The sequence below is a fragment of the Salvelinus alpinus genome, chromosome 2 (assembly GCF_045679555.1).
Source record: "Salvelinus alpinus chromosome 2, SLU_Salpinus.1, whole genome shotgun sequence".
Classification (NCBI taxonomy): Eukaryota; Metazoa; Chordata; class Actinopteri; order Salmoniformes; family Salmonidae; genus Salvelinus; species Salvelinus alpinus.
In genome coordinates this window covers 117845041-117865750 of record NC_092087.1, presented here as the reverse complement: position 1 = coordinate 117865750, position 20710 = coordinate 117845041, and the positions used below count along the sequence as shown (strand labels likewise).

Below are 20710 nucleotides of genomic sequence, written 5' to 3'. Positions count from 1 at the left end.
ATCCTCCCAACAGTGTTATAGGTTGAAGTTAAGCTAACGGAGGCTATGCTAATCTTCCCAACAGTGTTATACGGTGGAGGTAAACTAACGGGGGCTATGCTAATCCTCCCAACAGTGCTACAGGTTGGAGGTAAACTAACGGAGGCTATGCTAATCCTCCCAACAGTGTTATAGGTTGAAGCTAAGCTAACGGAGGCTATGCTAATCCTCCCAACAGTGTTACAGGATGGAGGTAAACTAACTGAGGCTAATCCTCCCAGCTGTGATACTAATGACTAGCGGATTAGCGAGATAAGGATGTCTGTGTGTAGTGTTTGTCTCAGCTGTTCCACTGACCAACAGCTGGGAGTTGAGCTGTAGCGAGGTTGTCAAGACGATGATGGAGGCTTCCCGACATTCCAGAGAGGCGGGAGTAGTAATCATGTGCTCCTGTCAATCATCTAGTCAGGAAGTTAAAAAGAACAAAAGACAGGAGTTTCTCAGGGAACTTTTTACACTGTGAAGTTTTATTGGGCTTTAAGTTTGAAATACAAATATGCCACATTATGAAAAATAAAAAAACAAACAGGTTTCATTAAATTTGCCAAGAAACAGAGTTACATAGTAAACCAAGCAAGGCACCGCCACAACCAATCGGATTTCCCCCCCTTTGTGCTCACGGGCCAATAGCAGCGCCACGATATTAGACTAGTCAGAGGTTCAGACAGGCGAGTGTTTCATCAATACAAAGAGTTGTGCTCTTCGTCATCACGAAGACGTGTATTACATCACAGACACACACACGGTTCAGATCATCACGTTTTCTCTAGAATCCTTATTAGTATCAACCTCTGTGTTGCATCATAGCTGTGTGTTCTAGTCAGGGTGCATTGAGGTCCCTGTAGCGTGTTAGAATCCAGACCAGACAGACAGGCATGGTTCCATGGTTCTAGCCAGTTCTAAACTCTGGTTCCATGGTTCTAGCCAGTTCTAACCAGTTCTAAACTCTGGTTCCATGGTTCTAGCCAGTTCTAACCAGTTCTAAACTCTGGTTCCATGGTTCTAGCCAGTTCTAACCAGTTCTAAATTATGGTTCTAGCCAGTTCTAACCAGTTCTAAACTCTGGTTCCATGGTTCTAGCCAGTTCTAACCAGTTCTATACTATGGTTCTAGCCAGTTCTAACCAGTTCTCAAATATGTTTCCGTAGTTCTAGCCAGTTCTAACCCGTTCTAAACTATAGTTCTAGCCAGTTCTAAACTATGGTTCTAGCCAGTTCTAGCCTATGGTTCTAGCCAGTTCTAACCAGTTCTAAACTATGGTTCTAGCCAGTTTTAAGAGTTTGTAGACAGATGAGAAACGTTCTGTCTCTGAGATGTTTAAGAGTTCAGACAGATGAGAAACGTTCATTTAAGGCAGAGAGTAAACCTATAGTATTCCAGATGTGATCCTTTCCAGTTAGGGGTTTCCAGTTTTAGCCACATATAGCCCCTATATGTAGCCCCATATACAGCCGTATAGGCCCAGGGACATTAGGAAACTACAGTGCCCTTGATACAACAGAGCCATACATTTAGATAACATGTGGCTCTGAGCGTATACAGAGCCACACATTTAGATAACATTTGGCACTACGTGTGTATATTGATGTTTTGATGTTTGAGTGTTAACTATGAGTGTTAACTGTAAAGTGTGAGTGTTAACTGTAAAGTGTATAACTGTAAAGTGTATTACTGTAAAGTGTGAGTGTTAACTGTAAAGTGTGAGTGTTAACTGTAAAGTGTGAGTGTTAACTGTAAAGTGTATAACTGTAAACTGTATAACTGTAAAGTGTATACCTGTAAAGTGTGAGTGTTAACTGTAAAGTGTGAGTGTATAACTGTAAACTGTATAACTGTAAAGTGTGAGTGTTAACTGTAAAGTGTATAACTGTAAAGTGTATTACTGTAAAGTGTGAGTGTTAACTGTAAAGTGTGAGTGTATAACTGTAAACTGTATAACTGTAAAGTGTGAGCGTTAACTGTAAAGTGTATAACTGTAAAGTGTATTACTGTAAAGTGTGAGTGTTAACTGTAAAGTGTGAGTGTTAACTGTAAAGTGTATAACTGTAAACTGTATAACTGTAAAGTGTATAACTGTAAAGTGTATAACTGTAAAGTGTATTACTGTAAAGTGTATTACTGTAAAGTGTATAACTGTAAAGTGTGAGTGTTAACTGTAAAGTGTATAACTGTAAAGTGTGAGTGTTAACTGTAAAGTGTATAACTGTAAAGTGTATTACTGTAAAGTGTGAGTGTTAACTGTAAAGTGTATTACTGTAAAGTGTATAACTGTAAAGTGTGAGTGTTAACTGTAAAGTGTATAACTGTAAAGTGTGAGTGTTAACTGTAAAGGGTATAACTGTAAAGGGTATAACTGTAAAGTGTATAACTGTAAAGTGTATAACTGTAAAGTGTGAGTGTTAACTGTAAAGTGTATAACTGTAAAGTGTGAGTGTTAACTGTAAAGTGTATAACTGTAAAGTGTATAACTGTAAAGTGTGAGTGTTAACTGTAGTGTGAGTGTTAACTGTAAAGTGTATAACTGTAAAGTGTGAGTGTTAACTGTAAAGTGTGAGTGTTAACTGTAAAGTGTATAACTGTAAAGTGTGAGTGTTAACTGTAAAGTGTATAACTAAAGTGTGAGTGTATAACTGTAAAGTGTGAGTGTTAACTGTAAAGTGTATAACTGTAAAGTGTGAGTGTTAACTGTGAAGTCTATAACTGTAAAGTGTGAGTGTTAACTGTGAAGTCTATAACTGTAAAGTGTGAGTCTATAACTGTAAAGTGTGAGTGTTAACTGTGAAGTCTATAACTGTAAAGTGTAAAGTGTTAACTGTAAAGTGTGAGTGTTAACTGTAAACTGTATAACTGTAAAGTGTGAGTGTTAACTGTGAGGTCTATAACTGTAAACTGTATAACTGTAAAGTGTATAAGTGTAAAGTGTGAGTCTTTTCATTTTGAAATATAATTTTACAAAAACAACATGTGTAAACAAAGACCATGAACACCAATGACATCACACCTGCTCAGACCCACATGTTCCCACTGCTACTATACACATCACATATGTCTCTCCCCCCCATCCTTCCTTCCCTGGAACATTCCGGTGCTTGTAGAACTCTATGAAATATGGCCTCAAATTACACTGTTGAATGTTTCTCCGTAACACGTTTTCCATATTTAAATAAACATTTGGATTCATCCACTGTTGTAATGATGGAGGATCATTTGATTTCCAGTTTTTTTTAAGTCAACGTTTTTTTCCTAAATCATTGACGAGAAAAGTATGGTTCCCCCCCCACTAATTGGGTCTCTCATTACACCTCTCATATGTCATCTCTTGAAATATACAGACAGACGGATTAAAAGGAAGTTTACATTGTAATACTTCTGACTGCCGACGTTTCAACTCCACCAGTAACTTTATGACGTCATAACTTTCCCAGAATGCATGGATTATTGAGTCATTGTTAGTTTTACACTTAAGACATGACTCTGCCGTTGTGCCGTAGAAGAAATATATAAACTATTGGAACCAAGACTTAAAAAAGATCTGATGTTGGCACAAGATGGAAGGAAAGTTGTAACATAACACAATTACAGTTGAAGAAAATGTGAACTTAATCCAGTATAAACTAATGTATAGAATGTATTGGCTCTCTGCAAGGTTTAGTACACTACCGGTCAGAGGTTTTACCGGTCAGAGGTTTTACCGGTCAGAGGTTTTACAACACCTACTCATTCAAGGGTTTTTCTTTATTTTTACTATTTTCTACAGGCTACTTTGAAGAATCTCAAATATAAAATATTTGTTTTGATCTGTTTACCACTTTTTTGGTTACTACATGATTCCATATGTGTTATTTCACTATTCTCCACTATTATTCTACAATGTAGAAAATAGTAAAAATAAAGACAAACCCTTGAATGAGAAGATGTGTCCAAACTTTTGACCGGTAGTGTACATCTTCCATATCATATGAACATCGTTTTCTGACTCAAATAAGATTCTCTCTGATGTCCAAAATATTTAAAAAATCGACATTTGATGAAATTAACTTTTTTTTAAAGTTGCATGTTTAAATTGTAATTGCTTTTTCAAAAATGATTTCATGAAAACGCCTTTAGTTTTCCGTGTGGACCAACGTATCCGTGAATTGTGAAAAGCAAGGATTGTTCCATAGGGTTTCTTTTTCTAGGGAGGGATATTTGGTTCTTTTGAAGATCCGTTTCATTTTCTTCCATATTGTTATAGTGTTCTAAAACTATGACGTCGTTAATGTTCGTATCTTTATCCTCTGAAAACAGACACGTTAAAAGACTCGAGAGATGTGCGTCTTCATTATGGAGCCATTGTTCCTCTTTAGTGCATTTAACTACATGTCACAAGTAAAAGCCCTGGGTGGTGAGTTGATACAAGTCCAAGTCTGGAAGGTTAAAACCACCCCCAGACTCGGGAAGGTTAAAACCCACCCTCAGATTCAGGAAGGTTAAAAGCCACCCTCAGATTCAGGAAGGTTAAAACCACCCCCAGACTCAGGAAGGTTAAAACCCACCCTCAGATTCAGGAAGGTTAAAAGCCACCCTCAGATTCAGGAAGGTTAAAACCACCCTCAGACTCAGGAAGGTTAAAACCCACCCTCAGACTCAGGAAGGTTAAAACCCACCCTCAGACTCAGGAAGGTTAAACCACCCTCAGACTCAGGAAGGTTAAAACCACCCTCAGACTCAGGAAGGTTAAAACCACCCTCAGACTCAGGAAGGTTAAAACCACCCTCAGACTCAGGAAGGTTAAACCCACCCTCAGACTCAGGAAGGTTTAAACCACCCTCAGACTCAGGAAGGTTAAAACCCACCCTCAGACTCAGGAAGGTTAAAACCCACCCTCAGACTCAGGAAGGTTAAAACCACCCTCAGACTCAGGAAGGTTAAACCACCCCCAGACTCAGGAAGGTTAAACCACCCCCAGACTCAGGAAGGTTAAAACCACCCTCAGACTCAGGAAGGTTAAAACCCACCCTCAGACTCAGGAAGGTTAAACCACCCCCAGACTCAGGAAGGTTAAACCACCCCCAGACTCAGGAAGGTTAAAACCACCCTCAGACTCAGGAAGGTTAAACCACCCTCAGACTCAGGAAGGTTAAAACCCACCCTCAGACTCAGGAAGGTTAAAACCCACCCTCAGACTCAGGAAGGTTAAAACCACCCTCAGACTCAGGAAGGTTAAACCACCCCCAGACTCAGGAAGGTTAAAACCACCCTCAGACTCAGGAAGGTTAAAACCACCCTCAGACCCAGGAAGGTTAAACCACCCTCAGATTCAGGAAGGTTAAACCACCCGCAGACTCAGGAAGGTTTAAACCACCCTCAGACTCATGAAGATTTAAACCACCCTCAGACTCAGGAAGGTTAAAACCACCCTCAGACTCAGGAAGGTTAAAACCACCCCCAGACTCAGGAAGGTTAAACCACCCTCAGACTCAGGAAGGTTAAAACCACCCTCAGACTCAGGAAGGTTAAAACCACCCTCAGACTCAGGAAGGTTAAAACCACCCTCAGACTCAGGAAGGTTAAAACCACCCTCAGACTCAGGAAGGTTAAAACCACCCCCAGACTCAGGAAGGTTAAACCACCCCCAGACTCAGGAAGGTTAAGACCACCCTCAGACGCAGGAAGGGTAAAACCACCCTCAGACTCAGGAAGGTTAAAACCACCCTCAGACTCAGGAAGGTTTAAACCACCCTCAGACTCAGGAAGGTTAAGACCACCCTCAGACTCAGGAAGGTTAAGACCACCCTCAGACTCAGGAAGGTTAAACCCACCCTCAGACTCAGGAAGGTTAAACCACCCTCAGACTCAGGAAGGTTTAAACCACCCTCAGACTCAGGAAGGTTTAAACCACCCTCAGACTCAGGAAGGTTAAAACCACCCCCAGACTCAGGATAGTTTAGACCACCCTCAGACTCAGGAAGGTCTGAAACGTTCCTTTTTATTCTATACATTCTATATGCCCATATAAAGTCATAACAGACGGAGTCTACTTATTTAAAGGATTTCTACGGTGGGGTAATTGATGTCACCCAGAATGATGTATGTCAACTTTATAGGGTGGTCAGTACTGCCAGAGTGTGGCGTTGTCCACCCCCTCAGCGTTGGCCTTTAGAACCCCGGCGTGGTCTCCTTTAAGGTACCGCCCCCCCGGCGCCCGCACCGCCATCTTGTTGTAGTCACACAGCTCAAACAGGAAGTAGGTGGGCGTGTCCCCGCTGCACACCACTGCGGACTCCTCTCCCACGCACCAGAACTTCCCCTGTGAATCTAGAGAGGAGGGAGAACGGAGATTTATTGTAGATTTATACCAAAACATTAGGAACACCTTCCTCATATTGAGTTGCACCTCTCTTTTGTTCCCAGAACAGCCTCAATTTGGAGCGGCAGTTTTTCCCCCCTGTGAGCGCGGACTGGTTTTTAGCCCGAGCAGTAGGAAAGGACATGGAGCGATGCAGCAGATTATGAGCGATGAACTCAGCTCACATGATCTGCTGGGCCTTGGAATTATAAAGTTACTTACTCCCCAAAAATCAAATATTTAACAAAGAAATCCAGACCTTGAAAGTGGTCTACTGATGTGATTTAAGCTGTTGTGAACTTAGAGCATAAAATAAACATGTTTTTTTAATACAAAAAGTGTGATTTTGAGAACGAAAACCTGAAAAAGGGGAAAACGGAAACCTCGAAAACTAAAACGAAGAAAACGGAATTTGTGAGAAAAAAAAACTAAAACGGACTGAGGCAACAAAATAAAATATATTTTCCTCGGAGGCTGTAGGCTCCATCGAGGTCCTGTGTAGGTGTGTTTGTGTACCTCGGAGGCTGTAGGCTCCATCGGGGCCCTGTGTAGGTGTGTTTGTGTACCTCAGAGGCTGTAGGCTCCATCGAGGTCCTGTGTAGGTGTGTTTGTGTACCTCGGAGGCTGTAGGCTCCATCAGGGCCCTGTGTAGGTGTGTTTGTGTACCTCAGAGGCTGTAGGCTCCATCAGGGCCCTGTGTAGGTGTGTGTACCTCGGAGGCTGTAGGCTCCATCAGGGCCCTGGGTAGGTGTGTGTGTGTACCTCGGAGGCTGTAGGCTCCATCGGGGCCCTGTGTAGGTGTGTGTACCTCGGAGGCTGTAGGCTCCATCAGGGCCCTGGGTAGGTGTGTGTGTGTACCTCGGAGGCTGTAGGCTCCATCAGGGTCCTGTGTAGGTGTGTGTGTGTACCTCGGAGGCTGTAGGCTCCATCAGGGCCCTGTGTAGGTGTGTGTGTGTACCTCGGAGGCTGTAGGCTCCATCAGGGTCCTGTGTAGGTGTGTGTGTGTACCTCGGAGGCTGTAGGCTCCATCAGGGCCCTGTGTAGGTGTGTGTGTGTACCTCGGAGGCTGTAGGCTCCATCAGGGCCCTGTGTAGGTGTGTGTGTGTACCTCAGAGGCTGTAGGCTCCATCAGGGCCCTGTGTAGGTGTGTGTGTGTACCTCGGAGGCTGTAGGCTCCATCGAGGTCCTGTGTAGGTGTGTTTGTGTACCTCGGAGGCTGTAGGCTCCATCGAGGTCCTGTGTAGGTGTGTTTGTGTACCTCGGAGGCTGTAGGCTCCATCAGGGCCCTGTGTAGGTGTGTTTGTGTACCTCAGAGGCTGTAGGCTCCACCAGGGCCCTGTGTAGGTGTGTGTACCTCGGAGGCTGTAGGCTCCATCAGGGCCCTGGGTAGGTGTGTGTGTGTACCTCGGAGGCTGTAGGCTCCATCGGGGCCCTGTGTAGGTGTGTGTACCTCGGAGGCTGTAGGCTCCATCAGGGCCCTGGGTAGGTGTGTGTGTGTACCTCGGAGGCTGTAGGCTCCATCAGGGTCCTGTGTAGGTGTGTGTGTGTACCTCGGAGGCTGTAGGCTCCATCAGGGCCCTGTGTAGGTGTGTGTGTGTACCTCGGAGGCTGTAGGCTCCATCAGGGTCCTGTGTAGGTGTGTGTGTGTACCTCGGAGGCTGTAGGCTCCATCAGGGCCCTGTGTAGGTGTGTGTGTGTACCTCGGAGGCTGTAGGCTCCATCAGGGCCCTGTGTAGGTTTGTGTGTGTACCTCGGAGGCTGTAGGCTCCATCAGGGCCCTGTGTAGGTGTGTGTGTGTACCTCGGAGGCTGTAGGCTCCATCAGGGCCCTGTGTAGGTGTGTGTGTGTACCTCGGAGGCTGTAGGCTCCATCAGGGCCCTGTGTAGGTGTGTGTGTGTACCTCGGAGGCTGTAGGCTCCATCAGGGCCCTGTGTAGGTGTGTGTGTGTACCTCGGAGGCTGTAGGCTCCATCAGGGCCCTGTGTAGGTGTGTGTGTGTACCTCGGAGGCTGTAGGCTCCATCGGGGACCTGTGTAGGTGTGTGTGTGTACCTCAGAGGCTGTAGGCTCCATCGGGGCCCTGTGTAGGTGTGTGTGTGTACCTCGGAGGCTGTAGGCTCCATCGGGGCCCTGTGTAGGTGTGTGTGTGTACCTCGGAGGCTGTAGGCTCCATCGAGGTCCTGTGTAGGTGTGTTTGTGTACCTCGGAGTCTGTAGGCTCCATCAGGGCCCTGTGTAGGTGTGTGTGTGTACCTCAGAGGCTGTAGGCTCCATCTGGGCCCTGTGTAGGTGTGTGTGTGTACCTCAGAGGCTGTAGGCTCCATCAGGGCCCTGTGTAGATGTGTGTGTGTACCTCGGAGGCTGTAGGCTCCATCGGGGCCCTGTGTAGGTGTGTGTGTGTACCTCGGAGGCTGTAGGCTCCATCAGGGCCCTGTGTAGGTGTGTGTGTGTACCTCGGAGGCTGTAGGCTCCATCGAGGTCCTGTGTAGGTGTGTTTGTGTACCTCGGAGGCTGTAGGCTCCATCAGGGCCCTGTGTAGGTGTGTGTGTGTACCTCAGAGGCTGTAGGCTCCATCTGGGCCCTGTGTAGGTGTGTGTGTGTACCTCGGAGGCTGTAGGCTCCATCGGGGCCCTGTGTAGGTGTGTGTGTGTACCTCAGAGGCTGTAGGCTCCATCAAGGCCCTGTGTAGGTGTGTGTGTGTACCTCGGAGGCTGTAGGCTCCATCGGGCCCTGTGTAGGTGTGTGTGTGTACCTCGGAGGCTGTAGGCTCCATCGGGCCCTGTGTAGGTGTGTGTGTGTACCTCGGAGGCTGTAGGCTCAATCGGGGCCCTGTGTAGGTGTGTGTGTGTACCTCGGAGGCTGTAGGCTCCATCAGGGCCCTGTGTAGGTGTGTGTGTGTACCTCAGAGGCTGTAGGCTCCATCAGGGCCCTGTGTAGGTGTGTGTGTGTACCTTGGAGGCTGTAGGCTCCATCAGGGCCCTGTGTAGGTGTGTGTGTGTACCTCGGAGGCTGTAGGCTCCATCGGGGCCCTGTGTAGGTGTGTGTGTGTACCTCGGAGGCTGTAGGCTCCATCAGGGCCCTGTGTAGGTGTGTGTGTGTACCTCGGAGGCTGTAGGCTCCATCGGGGCCCTGTGTAGGTGTGTGTGTGTACCTCGGAGGCTGTAGGCTCCATTGAGGTCCTGTGTAGGTGTGTTTGTGTACCTCGGAGGCTGTAGGCTCCATCAGGGCCCTGTGTAGGTGTGTGTGTGTACCTCAGAGGCTGTAGGCTCCATCAGGGCCCTGTGTAGGTGTGTGTGTGTACCTCAGAGGCTGTAGGCTCCATCAGGGCCCTGTGTAGGTGTGTGTGTGTACCTCGGAGGCTGTAGGCTCCATCGGGGCCCTGTGTAGGTGTGTGTGTGTACCTCGGAGGCTGTAGGCTCCATCGGGCCCTGTGTAGGTGTGTGTGTGTACCTCGGAGGCTGTAGGCTCCATCAGGGCCCTGTGTAGGTGTGTGTGTGTACCTCGGAGGCTGTAGGCTGAATCGGGGCCCTGTGTAGGTGTGTGTGTGTACCTCGGAGGCTGTAGGCTCCATCAAGGCCCTGTGTAGGTTTGTGTGTCTACCTCGGAGGCTGTAGGCTCCATCAGGGCCCTGTGTAGGTGTGTGTGTGTACCTCGGAGGCTGTAGGCTCCATCAGGGCCCTGTGTAGGTGTGTGTGTGTACCTCGGAGGCTGTAGGCTCCATCAGGGCCCTGTGTAGGTGTGTGTGTGTACCTCGGAGGCTGTAGGCTCCATCGGGGCCCTGTGTAGGTGTGTGTGTGTACCTCGGAGGCTGTAGGCTCCATCGGGGCCCTGTGTAGGTGTGTGTGTGTACCTCGGAGGCTGTAGGCTCCATCGGGGCCCTGTGTAGGTGTGTGTGTGTACCTCGGAGGCTGTAGGCTCCATCGGGGCCCTGTGTAGGTGTGTGTGTGTACCTCGGAGGCTGTAGACTCCATCGGGGCCCTGTGTAGGTGTGTGTGTGTACCTCGGAGGCTGTAGGCTCCACCTGGGCCCTGTGTAGGTGTGTGTGTGTACCTCGGAGGCTGTAGGCTCCATCAGGGCCCTGTGTAGGTGTGTGTGTGTACCTCGGAGGCTGTAGGCTCCATCAGGGCCCTGTGTAGGTGTGTGTGTGTACCTCGGAGGCTGTAGGCTCCATCAGGGCCCTGTGTAGGTGTGTGTGTACCTCGGAGGCTGTAGGCTCCATCAGGGCCCTGTGTAGGTGTGTGTGTGTACCTCGGAGGCTGTAGGCTCCATCAGGGCCCTGTGTAGGTGTGTGTGTGTACCTCGGAGGCTGTAGGCTCCATCGGGGCCCTGTGTAGGTGTGTGTGTGTACCTCGGAGGCTGTAGGCTCCATCGGGGCCCTGTGTAGGTGTGTGTGTGTACCTCGGAGGCTGTAGGCTCCATCGGGGCCCTGTGTAGGTGTGTGTGTGTACCTCGGAGGCTGTAGGCTCCATCGGGGCCCTGTGTAGGTGTGTGTGTGTACCTCGGAGGCTGTAGGCTCCATCGGGGCCCTGTGTAGGTGTGTGTGTGTACCTCGGAGGCTGTAGGCTCCATCGGGGCCCTGTGTAGGTGTGTGTGTGTACCTCGGAGGCTGTAGGCTCCATCGGGGCCCTGTGTAGGTGTGTGTGTGTACCTCGGAGGCTGTAGGCTCCATCAGGGCCCTGTGTAGGTGTGTGTGTGTACCTCGGAGGCTGTAAGCTCCATCAGGGCCCTGTGTAGGTGTGTGTGTGTACCTCGGAGGCTGTAGGCTCCATCAGGGCCCTGTGTAGGTGTGTGTGTGTACTTCGGAGGCTGTAGGCTCCATCAGGGCCCTGTGTAGGTGTGTGTGTGTACCTCGGAGGCTGTAGGCTCCATCGGGGCCCTGTGTAGGTGTGTGTGTGTACCTCAGAGGCTGTAGGCTCCATCAGGGCCCTGTTTAGGTGTGTGTGTGTACCTCGGAGGCTGTAGGCTCCATCGGGGCCCTGTGTAGGTGTGTGTGTGTACCTCGGAGGCTGTAGGCTCCATCGGGGCCCTGTGTAGGTGTGTGTGTGTACCTCGGAGGCTGTAGGCTCCATCGGGGCCCTGTGTAGGTGTGTGTGTGTACCTCGGAGGCTGTAGGCTCCATCGGGGCCCTGTGTAGGTGTGTGTGTGTACCTCGGAGGCTGTAGGCTCCATCAGGGCCCTGTGTAGGTGTGTGTGTGTACCTCGGAGGCTGTAGGCTCCATCAGGGCCCTGTGTAGGTGTGTGTGTGTACCTCGGAGGCTGTAGGCTCCGTCTTTAAACTCCAGCTGGAAGACGTCGTAGGAGGAACGGTTAGAATCCAGCGTTCCCGTGCCAACCTTACGACAGCCAATGAAACCGTGTTCTCCACGGAGGACTATGATTGGCCGATTGATCAGCTTCATCAGGAACTGCTCCGCCTCCCCTGGAGACAAAACGAGGAAATAGATCAAACACTGATTGATTAGTTGATTAGTTGATAAGTTAAAACCTTTTCTCAATATAGGGGGTGCTGTTTCAACGTTAGCATTTATCGTCTCCAAATTAAACTGCCTCATACTCAATTCTTGCTCGTACAATATGCATATTATTATTACTATTGGATAGAAAACAATCTCTAGTTTCTAAAACCGTTTGAATTATGTCTGTGGGTGAACCAGAACTCTTTCTACAGCGAAACTCATGACAGGACATGCGAAGCTCTGAAAAATAGTCTCTGATCTCGGATCAGTTGAAAACTCTGTGTGTGCCCTATGGCTTGACATGAACTGCACCCGCCTTCCCCTGGATGTCAGTAACCAATGAGAAGTGGAATGGTGTCTCTACGTGTTTGTCAGAGTTTATAAAAGGGAGTGGAGTGAGATGACCCTTCCTTTTGACGCTCGCCAGGGCGCAAGGGAGGACATCAGAATCGCATGCTCAAAAGCTCTCGTTATTGATCAAAGATCTATCCGTCTGTGATTTAGTTCGATATAGGTGTTAGAAACATCATAACGAAGTTATTTGAAACCGATTTATATCAGTTCATGCGAGTATATTGCTATTTTTCTGAATTTCCTTAGTATTGCGTTTGACGATTTGGGCATGTGTGTGCCGTGAAGCTATCGTTAGCTGCTAGTTCTGAAGTTGAAGAGGTCGTTTTACAACAAAGCAACGATACTTTTGGACAAAGGACACATTGCCCAAGATACTGATGGAAGCTCGTCCAAAAGTAAGAGTTATTTATGATTTTATTCCGTATTTATGTGGAAAAATGTAAACGCAGTTGTCGGCCATTTTCTGCGGCACTAGTCTGGCTGTAACTCACAATGTATGTCTTGTAACGTTAATTTTAAAAATCTAAATCAGCGGTTGCATTAATAACCAATGCATCTTTCATTAGCTGTCCAACCTGTATTTTTTTAGTCAATCTAATCGATAAATAATCGTAATCATAGGTGCCTTTCCAAGATGGCGCCGGCCCGAATGCATGCCATGTTTTGACAGATTACATTGCATAACCAAGATTTTTGATGCTAAATATGCACATTTTCGAACAAACTCTATATGCATTGTGTAATATGATGTTACAGGACTGTCATCTGAAGAATTCTGAGAAGGTTAGTGAAAAAATTTATATATTTTGGTGGCGATAACGTTATCGACCCTTTTGGCTTGATTCAATGCTGGGTGATGTTAGCTCATGTGGTATGCTAATATAACGATATATTGTGTTTTCGCTGTAAAACACTTAGAAAATCTGAAACATTGTCTGGATTCACAAGATCTGTGTCTTTCGATTGCTGTATGCTGTGTATTTTTCAGAAATGTTTTAGGATGAGTATTTTGGTAATTGACGTCGGTCTCTGTAATTATTCCGGCTGCTTCCAACGCTATTTCAGATTGCAGCTGCAATGTAGAAATGTGATTTATACCTGAAATATGCACATTTTTCTAAAAAAAACTATCCTATACCATGAATATGTTATCAGACTGTCATCTTATGAAGTTGTTTCTTGGTTAGTGGCTATATATATCTTTATTTAGTCGAATTAGTGATAGCTACTGATGCAGGAAAAAAATGGTGGAGAAAAAAAGTGGTGTCTTTTGCTATCGTGGTTAGCTAATAGATTTACATATTGTGTCTTCCCTGTAAAACATTTTAAAAATCAGAAATGATGGCTGGATTCACAAGATCTGTATCTTTCATCTGGTGTCTTGGACTTGTGATTTAATGATATTTAGATGCTTGTATTTACTTGTGACGCTATGCTAGGCTATGCTAGTCAGCTTTTTTACTGTGGGGGGTGCTCCCGGATCCGGGATGAGTACCAACTAAAAGTTAACGAATAGGTTTGTGTCTTGATCAGTCAGTCGATTGATTGTTTAAAGTGAACAGATCAATAATAAGGAACACTGACACAACTCTGCAATGATAAGATTCACTGGCCATAGTTACAGCACGTATGGTTACGGTAACGGTAGTGGTCACGGTAACGGTATCCACGGTGACAGACTAACCTGCGTTGTCGACGGTAGCAGCTAGTTGTCCGTTTCTCTTGGCAGCAACGTATTTCCCATTAGAGGCTTTGAGAGAAACCTTCCCCTCACACCACTCCAGATCAAAATGACTGGTAGCTGACCTACACACACACACACACACACACACACACACACACACACACACACACACACACACACACACACACACACACACACACACACACACACACACAGTTAAAATAACATATTTTGTTAAGAGGTTCTGAGTCGCAGGTAGTGTGTGTATTACTTGCTGTGTATAGTGTGTGTAGTGTGTGTAGTGTGTAGTGTGTGTAGTGTGTGCAGTGTGTAAAGTGTGTGTAGTGTGTGTAGTGTGTGTAGTGTGTGCAGTGTGTATAGTGTGTATAGTGTGTAAAGTGTGTGTAGTGTGTGTAGTGTGTGCATTGTGTATAGTGTGTAAAGTGTGTGAAGTGTGTAAAGTGTGTACATTGTGTATAGTGTGTACATTGTGTATAGTGTGTATAATTTGTATAGTGTGTGAAGTGTGTACAGTGTGTATAGTGTGTACATTGTGTATAGTGGGTATAGTGTGTATAATGTGTATAGTGTGTATAGTGTGTATAGTGTGTACATTGTGTATAGTGTGTACATTGTGTATAGTGTGTATAGTGTGTATAGTGTGTACAGTGTGTATAGTGTGTATAGTGTGTAGTGTGTACAGTGTGTACAGTGTGTATAGTGTGTATAGTGTGTACAGTGTGTATAGTGGGTATAGTGTGTATAATGTGTATAATGTGTATAGTGTGTATAGTGTGTACATTGTGTATAGTGTGTACATTGTGTATAGTGGGTATAGTGTGTATAATGTGTATAGTGTGTACAGTGTGTATAGTGTGTGTAGTGGGTATAGTGTGTATAATGTGTATAGTGTGTATAGTGTGTATAGTGTGTACAGTGTGTATAGTGTGTACAGTGTGTATAGTGTGTGTAGTGTGTACAGTGTGTATAGTGTGTATAGTGTGTGTAGTGTGTATAGTGTGTACATTGTGTATAGTGGGTATAGTGTGTATAATGTGTATAATGTGTATAGTGTGTATAGTGTGTACATTGTGTATAGTGTGTACAGTGGGTATAGTGTGTATAATGTGTATAGTGTGTACAGTGTGTATAGTGTGTGTAGTGGGTATAGTGTGTATAGTGTGTATAGTGTGTACAGTGTGTATAGTGTGTACAGTGTGTATAGTGTGTACAGTGTGTGTATAGTGTGTATAGTGTGTGTAGTGTGTGTAGTGTGTACAGTGTGTATAGTGTGTATAGTGTGTGTAGTGTGTGTAGTGTGTACAGTGTGTAGTGTGTATAATGTGTATAGTGTGTATAGTGTGTATAGTGTGTACATTGTGTATAGTGTGTACATTGTGTATAGTGTGTATAGTGTGTACAGTGTGTACAGTGTGTATAGTGTGTATAGTGTGTACAGTGTGTACAGTGTGTATAGTGTGTATAGTGTGTATAGTGTGTACATTGTGTATAGTGGGTATAGTGTGTATAATGTGTATAATGTGTATAGTGTGTATAGTGTGTACATTGTGTATAGTGTGTACATTGTGTATAGTGGGTATAGTGTGTATAATGTGTATAGTGTGTACAGTGTGTATAGTGTGTGTAGTGGGTATAGTGTGTATAATGTGTATAGTGTGTATAGTGTGTATAGTGTGTACAGTGTGTATAGTGTGTACAGTGTGTATAGTGTGTGTAGTGTGTACAGTGTGTATAGTGTGTATAGTGTGTGTAGTGTGTATAGTGTGTACATTGTGTATAGTGGGTATAGTGTGTATAATGTGTATAATGTGTATAGTGTGTATAGTGTGTACATTGTGTATAGTGTGTACAGTGGGTATAGTGTGTATAATGTGTATAGTGTGTACAGTGTGTATAGTGTGTGTAGTGGGTATAGTGTGTATAATGTGTATAGTGTGTATAGTGTGTATAGTGTGTACAGTGTGTATAGTGTGTACAGTGTGTGTATAGTGTGTATAGTGTGTGTAGTGTGTGTAGTGTGTACAGTGTGTATAGTGTGTATAGTGTGTGTAGTGTGTGTAGTGTGTACAGTGTGTAGTGTGTACAGTGTGTACAGTGTGTACAGTGTGTGTAGTGTGTACTGTGTGTGTGTGTGTAGTGTGTACAGTGTGTATAGTGTGTATAGTGTGTGTAGTGTGTGTAGTGTGTACAGTGTGTAGTGTGTACAGTGTGTACAGTGTGTGTAGTGTGTACAGTGTGTACAGTGTGTACAGTGTGTACAGTGTGTATAGTGTGTACTGTGTGTGTAGTGTGTACAGTGTGTAAAGTGAAGTGTATTACTTAGTAGAGGCGGTACACTGTGTACAGTGTGTATAGTGAAGTGTATTACTTAGTAGAGGCGGTACACTGTGTACAGTGTGTATAGTGAAGTGTATTACTTAGTAGAGGCGGTACACTGTGTACAGTGTGTATAGTGAAGTGTATTACTTAGTAGAGGCGGTACACTGTGTACAGTGTGTATAGTGAAATGTATTACTTAGTAGAGGCGGTACACTGCAGTGTGTATAGTGTGTACAGTGTGTATAGTGAAGTGTATTACTTAGTAGAGGCGGTACACTGTGTCCAGTGTGTATAGTGAAGTGTATTCCTTCGTAGAGGCGGTACACTGTGTACAGTGTGTATAGTGAAGTGTATTACTTAGTAGAGGCGGTACACTGTGTACAGTGTGTATAGTGAAGTGTATTACTTAGTAGAGGCGGTACACTGTGTACAGTGTGTATAGTGAAGTGTAGTACTTAGTAGAGGCGGTACACTGCAGTGTGTATAGTGAAGTGTATTACTTAGTAGAGGCGGTACACTGTGTACAGTGTGTATAGTGAAGTGTATTACTTAGTAGAGGCGGTACACTGCAGTCCTCCGGTGGCGGTGAGGGTCCAGTACTTCCCTGCAGCGGTACGGAACGCACACTTCCTGCTTCCTGTCTCACGACTCATCTCCACCTGGAACACTTCCTGGTCACCCTCCTCGTCCTGATTGGCCGAAAGGTCCATGCCTGGGGTCAGGGGTCACAGAGATCGTACAGTCTATTTACAGTACCAGTCTATACTAGTAGATCACTAATACCCAACATATATTAGATATACAGTACCAGTCTATACTAGTAGATCACTAATACCCAACATATATTAGATATACAGTACCAGACTATACTAGTAGATCACTGATACCCAACATATATTAGATATACAGTACCAGTCTATACTAGTAGATCACTAATACCCAACATATATTAGATATACAGTACCAGTCTATACTAGTAGATCACTAATACCCAACATATATTAGATATACAGTACCAGTCTATACTAGTAGATCACTAATACCCAACATATATTAGATATACAGTACCAGACTATACTAGTAGATCACTGATACCCAACATATATTAGATATACAGTACCAGTCTATACTAGTAGATCACTAATACCCAACATATATTAGATATACAGTACCAGTCTATACTAGTAGATCACTAATACCCAACATATATTAGATATACAGTACCAGACTATACTAGTAGATCACTAATACCCAACATATATTAGATATACAGTACCAGTCTATACTAGTAGATCACTGATACCCAACATATATTAGATATACAGTACCAGTCTATACTAGTAGATCACTAATACCCAACATATATTAGATATACAGTACCAGTCTATACTAGTAGATCACTGATACCCAACATATATTAGATATACAGTACCAGTCTATAATAGTAGATCACTAATACCCAACATATATTAGATATACAGTACCAGACTATACTAGTAGATCACTAATACCCAACAAATATTAGATATACAGTACCAGTCTATACTAGTAGATCACTGATACCCAACATATATTAGATACACAGTACCAGTCTATACTAGTAGATCACTGATACCCAAAATATTTTAGAAATACAGTACCAGACTATACTAGTAGATCACTAATACCCAACATATATTAGATATACAGTACCAGACTATACTAGTAGATCACTAATACCCAACATATATTAGATATACAGTACCAGTCTATACTAGTAGATCACTGATACCCAACATATATTAGATATACAGTACCAGACTATACTAGTAGATCACTGATACCCAACATATATTAGATATACAGTACCAGTCTATACTAGTAGATCACTGATACCCAACATATATTAGATATACAGTACCAGACTATACTAGTAGATCACTGATACCCAACATATATTAGATATACAGTAACAGTCTATACTAGTAGATCACTAATACCCAACATATATTAGATATACAGTACCAGTCTATACTAGTAGATCACTAATACCCAACATATATTAGATATATGGTACCAGACTATACTAGTAGATCACTGATACCCAACATATATTAGATATACAGTACCAGTCTATACTAGTAGATCACTAATACCCAACATATATAAGATATACAGTACCAGACTATACTAGTAGATCACTAATACCCAACATATATTAGATATACAGTACCAGTCTATACTAGTAGATCACTAATACCCAACATATATTAGATATACAGTACCAGTCTATACTAGTAGATCACTGATACCCAACATATATTAGATATACAGTACCAGACTATACTAGTAGATCACTAATACCCAACATATATTAGATATACAGTACCAGTCTATACTAGTAGATCACTGATACCCAACATATATTAGATATACAGTACCAGACTATACTAGTAGATCACTAATACCCAACATATATTAGATATACAGTACCAGACTATACTAGTAGATCACTAATACCCAACATATATTAGATATACAGTACCAGACTATACTAGTAGATCACTGATACCCAACATATATTAGATATACAGTACCAGTCTATACTAGTAGATCACTAATACCCAACATATATTAGATATACAGTACCAGACTATACTAGTAGATCACTAATACCCAACATATATTAGATATACAGTACCAGACTATACTAGTAGATCACTAATACCCAACATATATTAGATATACAGTACCAGTCTATACTAGTAGATCACTAATACCCAACATATATTAGATATACAGTACCAGTCTATACTAGTAGATCACTGATACCCAACATATATTAGATATACAGTACCAGACTATACTAGTAGATCACTGATACCCAACATATATTAGATATACAGTACCAGACTATACTAGTAGATCACTGATACCCAAAATATATTAGATATACAGTAACAGTCTATACTAGTAGATCACTAATACCCAACATATATTAGATATACAGTACCAGTCTATACTAGTAGATCACTAATACCCAACATATATTAGATATACAGTACCAGACTATACTAGTAGATCACTGATACCCAACATATATTAGATATACAGTACCAGTCTATACTAGTAGATCACTAATACCCAACATATATTAGATATACAGTACCAGTCTATACTAGTAGATCACTAATACCCAACATATATTAGATATACAGTACCAGTCTATACTAGTAGATCACTAATACCCAACATATATTAGATATACAGTACCAGACTATACTAGTAGATCACTGATACCCAACATATATTAGATATACAGTACCAGTCTATACTAGTAGATCACTAATACCCAACATATATTAGATATACAGTACCAGTCTATACTAGTAGATCACTAATACCCAACATATATTAGATATACAGTACCAGACTATACTAGTAGATCACTGATACCCAACATATATTAGATATACAGTACCAGACTATACTAGTAGATCACTAATACCCAACATATATTAGATATACAGTACCAGTCTATACTAGTAGATCACTAATACCCAACATATATTAGATATACAGTACCAGTCTATACTAGTAGATCACTAATACCCAACATATATTAGATATACAGTACCAGTCTATACTAGTAGATCACTGATACCCAACATATATTAGATATACAGTACCAGACTATACTAGTAGATCACTAATACCCAACATATATTAGATATACAGTACCAGTCTATACTAGTAGATCACTAATACCCAACATATATTAGATATACAGTACCAGTCTATACTAGTAGATCACTAATTCCCAACATATATTAGATATACAGTACCAGTCTATACTAGTAGATCACTGATACCCAACATATATTAGATATACAGTACCAGTCTATACTAGTAGATCACTAATACCCAACATATATTAGATATACAGTACCAGTCTATACTAGTAGATCACTAATACCCAACATATATTAGATATACAGTACCAGTCTATACTAGTAGATCACTAATACCCAACATATATTAGATATACAGTACCAGACTATACTAGTAGATCACTGATACCCAACATATATTAGATATACAGTACCAGACTATACTAGTAGATCACTGATACCCAACATATATTAGATATACAGTACCAGACTATACTAGTAGATCACTAATACCCAACATATATTAGATATACAGTACCAGTCTATACTAGTAGATCACTGATACCCAACATATATTAGATATACAGTACCAGTCTATACTAGTAGATCACTAATACCCAACATATATTAGATATACAGTACCAGTCTATACTAGTAGATCACTGATACCCAACATATATTAGATATACAGTACCAGTCTATACTAGTAGATCACTAATACCCAACATATATTAGATATACAGTACCAGACTATACTAGTAGATCACTAATACCCAACATATATTAGATATACAGTACCAGTCTATACTAGTAGATCACTAATACCCAACATATATTAGATATACAGTACCAGTCTATACTA

The 20710-nt window shown here is 43.2% G+C and overlaps 1 protein-coding gene across 7 annotated transcripts in view; it reads right to left on the bottom strand.

Annotated features, from left to right (window-relative positions):
- Positions 1-485: 485 nt before the first annotated feature.
- The window catches only part of LOC139568449 (fascin-like), a 42632-nt gene continuing 22407 nt past the window's right edge, over positions 486-20710 (bottom strand). The window contains exons 4-8 of one of the 7 annotated variants that reach the window (XR_011673612.1): positions 16748-16910; positions 13859-13980; positions 11613-11783; positions 975-6336; positions 486-943 (exon numbers count right to left, since the gene is read on the bottom strand). Coding sequence is in view for 1 of the 7 variants with exons in the window: in XM_071390272.1 (XP_071246373.1) it covers positions 6131-6336; positions 11613-11783; positions 13859-13980; positions 16748-16910 (662 nt within the window). In the remaining 6 variants the exon portion in view is untranslated. Of the gene's footprint in view, positions 6337-11612; positions 11784-13858; positions 13981-16747; positions 16911-20710 lie in introns of all 7 variants that reach the window. The other 6 variants (XR_011673613.1, XR_011673614.1, XR_011673609.1 and 3 more) reach the window with 6 other exon arrangements.